At 39.5% G+C, this 6,000-nt stretch overlaps 1 protein-coding gene across 1 annotated transcript in view; it reads right to left on the bottom strand.

Annotated features, from left to right (window-relative positions):
- Nucleotides 1-3,113: 3,113 nt before the first annotated feature.
- The window catches only part of IPO9 (importin 9), a 154,190-nt gene continuing 151,303 nt past the window's right edge, over nt 3,114-6,000 (bottom strand). The window contains exon 24 of the mRNA XM_040424209.1: nt 3,114-4,304. Within this exon, the coding sequence (XP_040280143.1) occupies nt 4,194-4,304 (111 nt within the window). The 3' untranslated portion in view covers nt 3,114-4,193. The remainder of the gene's footprint in view (nt 4,305-6,000) is intronic.

Raw genomic sequence — 6,000 nt, 5'->3', positions numbered from 1 at the left:
GAATATGGGCGAGGAACCCCTTTAACTCTCACTACCGACACAAGTTAAACCAGAAATATTTCCTCCATGCTTCTCTGTAAAGTGAATAGCCTTAAGATGTCTGACAGGTGTCTACTATCCCTAACATTCAAGCTGCCTGTAGTGCAGCCTACATACATATCATATCCAGCACGATTTACACGAAATTAAATAAACATGACTGGTATTACAGATGATGTATCATTTTATTTGGTTCCATAACGTCACAATAGGTATGTATTTTGTAACCACATTTAAATGATCCCAGATGCCTGAGCCATGTAGCAGTGTGAACAGGAGTACTAGGAAAAAGACTAGGTGGCAAAGTAGTTAATATGGGTGCTTTTATTTAGAAACATATCTACATCCATGTTCTAACACCCTGGAATATTCAGCCTCCTGAATGGGAAAATATTAATGTATAATTTTGTTAATGCTAGTATATTCTAGGGAAAATGATACAGAAATAAGCATTAGTGTCCTTTCTAAATGTAAATGTCCTATATGCTACAAGTGGCAGAAAACAAAGGGCTGCCCCTTCTTGTGGCTTATAACTCAGTATAACTGGTCTCCCGGAACTTCCTGGGTCACGTGCCCTACATTGTGCATGTGATCCAGGCCTGGCTACAACCAATACCGGTTGCACCTGCGTTGCCAGGCATGGATCATGTGCACATGAACCAGGAAGTGCTGGGAGCTTAACTGCGATAGTTGTAAGCTAAATGAAGGGGAGACAAAAAAAATAAAATAAAAAATTATAAACCCCTTTAAGACCCAGTCATTATTAATAAAAGTTTTGTATAGCTGTAATCGTACTGATCCAGAGTATAGTTATCGTTATTAATGCCACAAAGTGAATGTCTCAATTTACAGCTTAAATTTTGTAACACAAAGTGGTGCCATTAAAAAACTGCAACCTGTCCTGCATAAAACAAGCCTTCATACAGTTACATAAAAAAACAAAAAACACAACAACAACAGGTATAGCTCTTGGAATGCAACAATTGTTTAGTTACCAAGACCCTACTACATGCATATAGGGGGAAGGGGTTAAGAGAATTCATTGTTCTGCTGCTTTTAAAAAGGTCATGTATATGAGCACTAGGGATGAGAGATTCCCATAAAACTTTGTTAGAATACTGTACAGAGCAAGCAGATTTTGTTGCATGGCCATCTGGTAATAAATGTCTTTTTTTTTATATATCGCAACGTTCCAATAGCCGTAACCTACAAATGTGTCTCAGTTAATATAACCATATGTAGCTTGCTTTGTGTGGGATGGGATGTAGTTTTCATTGGTACCATTTTGGGTTACATGGGACTAAGGCTACTTTCACACTAGTGGATCCATCATGGATCTGCAAAAACGCTTCAGTTACAATAATACAACCGCATGCATCAGTCATGAAAGAATCCGGTTATATCTTCTATAGCCATGACGGATCAGTCTTGAAGACCATTGAAAATCAATGGAGGATGGATCAGTTTTCTATTGTGCCAGATTGTGTCAGAAAACGGAGCCGTCCCCATTGACTTACATTGTGTGTCAGGACAGATCTGTTTGGCAACATTTCGTCAAGCGGACAGCAAAATGCTGCAGACAGCATTTTCGTGCCCGCCTCCAGAGTGAAATGGAGACTGAACTGATGCATTCTAAGCAGATCCTTTTCCATTCAGAATGCATTAGGGCAAAACTGATCCGTTTTGGACCGCTTGTGAGAGCCCATGACGGATCTCAGAAACGGAAAGCTAAAACGCCAATGTGAAAGTAGACTTACCGATTAACATTTATTTTTGTGCAGGGGAAATAGGAAAAAAATATAAATAAATTCAATTCAGTTGGTATTTTTTGGGCGTTTTTCAATGTTATCCAAGGGGCAGTTTAAATAACCTTATCTTTATATCTTTATTATACGGGTTGTAGCAAACAGCAATATGTTTTTGGGGTTTTTTTGTACCAATTTTACAAAATAAAAATACTTTTTATGGAAAAAAAACAGTTTTTATTCCCATTAGTGGACATAACTATTAAAATACAATGGAAAACTTTGTATACAAAGGGGCAAAGCATCAGTACCACGTGACTAAGTTTGTGAGGTAGGAGCGATAATGACAGAGGGAGCCCCTAACTTCTAACTGTCGCATTGCAAGTGGCATATACGTGTTTAAGGGGCCAGGATTAGCATCATCTCTGATCGTGGCCATCACAGCTGTTCCCTGGTTTCAGGAGCTGTAAGGTCATTAGTCCGTTAAGTCCCTGGCACCCGCCATTACAAAAAAAAAAAGTACAGAAATACATAGGGGATTTAGCAAGGACGTCTATGACTCCTGTACAAGTGTTATTGTGTGCCAAAAATTGAGCCAGTGCTCAGTAGTTGAAGAATGCACAAGAGAAGATAGTTTGCACTTACAGGAAAAAAAAAAAAAAAATCCTATATATAGGAATCCATTGAGAGAGCTGAAATGCCGCATTCATTGCTTTTGGGTGTAATAAATTCCACCTTATTTTCATCACAAGACCGGAGTGCTGCCCTCTTTTCATCATTTCTAGTTAACTGTTCCTGGTCCGGGAATTATTGCAGGATTTGCACCTGGCATACCTATAGAGTGCACATTATACACACACACACGGTATAAAGAAAACCTAGAGTTAAAATACAAAGCCTTTTTTTCCTGGAGAAAGGTCACGCTCAAGGAATGAGAAGGAAAAACCCATGCGTCTTATTTAAAGGACTCCTGCAAAAAATGTTATTCTCTGACCTGCTAAAAAGGCACATGATGTAATCTGTAGTGAATGTGGTCTTCTCACCAGTGACTGTATGTGTGTCATTTGACCAACTCCCTGATCTCCAACTGACACAGGACAGGAAGTCAGTTATGTCTCTATTCACTCCTATGAGACTGAGGCTCCCATAGGAATACATAGAGAAACTGACTTCCTCTCCACACACAGGATCCTGTGGTATTTGGAGTCTGATTGCTGGTCACATGACACAGCTGAGAAGCAGAAGGGAGAGGATAACTCACAAAGACAGTCACTGGTAAGAAGACCACATTCACTACAGATTACATCATGTACCAGATTACATCATGTAAACATAGCTACAGTGGAATGGAAATTAATCAATAATCAAAGTAGTTTACCTGTCACAGGCTGTTTATTTCATCAGCCTATGTAACACTGTTCCAAATATAAGTTTTGCTTGGCAAACACTTAGACATGTCTTTGTTAATAGTACAGAATATGTCTGAGACCTTACATGATATAAATTATTTATATATTTTATTTTTCTTGACGGACGTAGGAGAAAACACATCATATGTCTTCAGATGCACTGATTTGTTTGTAAACTGATATGCATATACCGGCACATGATTAAAGAGTACCTCCTTCATGAAGTGCCTTTGCTGTTTCTCGGTTGCTATTTAGCAAGTCCTTAAATTGGGGATGATTAGCATAACATATTTCACTGCTCAGACTGGTTTAAAAACCTTCAGAAATATGGATCCCTTTTTGCAAATATTTTAAGAAATCTATAACAAAGAAAACCAAAGGATCCAGCTAAATCCTCAGTGACCTGATTTTCTTACTGCGCTCTTACAGACAGTACATTATTCTATAGCAGCACAAAAAGACCTGGCTACTGTGGTTTGCTCCTTCCCCTTAACACACTTTCCAGCCTGAGAGCAGGTGACTAGACCCAAAGGGCAGAAGTTGACTTGCCACTCAGCAGCATTTCGCCCTTTAACATTAATAATACTATGCATTATAGTACAAGGCACCATGTACTTTTCAAATATTACTATGGTAGAAAAATGTATTACCGACGGGAGACGTACTAGAACCATAGTGCTAAATGTTGTGGACTGTGTTGCTGGTTACCATTGACCTCAGTTTAATGTCACACTGTACAATTCATGAGAGAGTTGAGACTACAGCTACTCACTGCCGGGCTTCTTACCACTCAGTTTGCCACATTAACCCTATTATCTGTTTTATGTTGATGGGAATATAGGAGTCTCTCCAAATCTGAAACAAAAATAAAAAATAGACGACATCTACAGGGTTCCACCCCTCGAAACAGAGGGGGTCAGTTTCTCAGCTTGTACAACCAGCAATCGGGCCTGGCAGTAAGTGCTTGATTGGGATTTCTCATTTGCTGAATGCTGATCTCTCATATACCAATGGACTGAAGGATTCGACGTTCATTGTCATTCAAAAGATTAGAGAAAGCAGAGTAACAAGGTTGCTGGGCAAACTGTTGCAGAAATTCTGTCAGGTATGTCTAAAAAGTAAGAGCAGGAAAAAAAAAAATGGAGACAATGATTAACATAGAAAACTATGCCCCTAGCAGTCATGGTGTAAATATCTAGTCTCAACGTTAATGCAAACCAGTCACCTTAAAAATGCAGTCTATTATTGGTAGCCTGCTAAAGAGCAGGAAGAGCTGAGCAGATTACATAGCTAGTACGGTTAAAAAATGATAGAAGTCTATCAAGTTCAACCAGGGAATGGGAGAGCATGCAAGTTAGGGTCCACTCACACGACTGCATGCGTTCTGCACACAGCAAATCATGGATCTACAAAATATGAACACCGGCTATGTATAATGCAGTGCAGATCCACTGACTTCCGTGGGATTCTGGGTTGGTGCAGCATCTTGCAGATCACGGATCCATTGAAGTCAATGGGTCCACACCACGATGCGCACAGGTGGTGTCTGTTTTGCAGATCTGTGGTTTGCAGTCCGCAAAATGGACATGGTCCATGAACGGACCTTAAAGGGAAGCAGAGTGAGGGACCAGAATTCTACCCTTTTTCCTAAGCATTGTTATTTAATTGTCAGATGCTGCTTCTTATTGAAATGAATGGGAGGCTGTTTTGAGGAGTTTTTGGAGCGGATTTGAAGCTGATTTTAGGGCAGAACGCATAAAATCAGCACCATATATTCAGTGTGAACTGCCCTAAGAATTCAACTAAGCCTTCCTTAACCCCTTAGTGACCACCAGTACACCTTTTTACGGTGGCCCAACTCTCACATGAGAGCCACGCTCCTGCTCTAACAGCCCAGACCAGCAGGAGTGCCGCTCCAGGCTTTTTTTTACCACTTTACATGTTGAAGGCAATGGCGCCCATCGCATGTAAGAGGTGTCAGAGGGAGTGGAATCCCTCTGTCTCCGATGTGTGTAAAGGCTGGGGCCTGGTATAGACCCAAAGCCTCCCTAGAGAGTTTTTCCAGCAGCACAGACATAAAAATGCAATTCTCTAAAGCAGGTGTACACAACTTCCGGCACTCGTTGTGAAACTACAACTCCCAGCATGCATAATTGCTCTGCTTTTATCAGAACTCCCATAGAAATGAATAGAGCATGCTGGGAATTGTAGTTTCACAACAGCTGGAGTGCCGAAGGTTGCTGACACCTGGTCTAAAGGAATAGTGCATTGAATTTTAAAAGCAATCTAAATATTGCCTGATAATAGTCCCCCTGGATTATTAAGTGGTTAAAAAATGCCCTACGGTTAAACAAATTCATTGTCTCCACCGAAAGAAATTTAACAAGTGATCAAAAAGCGTCATTTACCCCCAAATTATACTAATGAAAACTACAAGTAGTCCCACAAAAATCAAGCCCTCACACAACTCCCTAGAAAGGGAAGAGAAAAAAAAAAAGTTATGGGTCTTGGGAAGCAGCGATGCAAAAAAAAAAAAAAGGAGTTTTATTGCACAAAAGTAGTAAAACGTAAAAGAAACTATATGTGTTTGGTATCGCAGTAATCGTAATGACCCTAAGATTAAAGATAATCTGTTATTCATACAAAAAAAAAAAAAAAATTTTAATAGTTTGGACTTTTCGGACGTGGCGATATGTGATATTTTTATTTATTTGTTTATATATTTTATATGTAATTTATACTTAATATTTTGGTGTTTTTTTTTTTTCTTTTTATTTAATAACGATTTCCCCCCTTAGGGGCTAGAA

Source organism: Bufo bufo, chromosome 3 (genome assembly GCF_905171765.1).
Source record: "Bufo bufo chromosome 3, aBufBuf1.1, whole genome shotgun sequence".
Lineage (NCBI taxonomy): Eukaryota > Metazoa > Chordata > Amphibia > Anura > Bufonidae > Bufo > Bufo bufo.
Note: the sequence above shows the minus strand (reverse complement) of the source record. Positions and strands in the feature narration are given on the sequence as shown.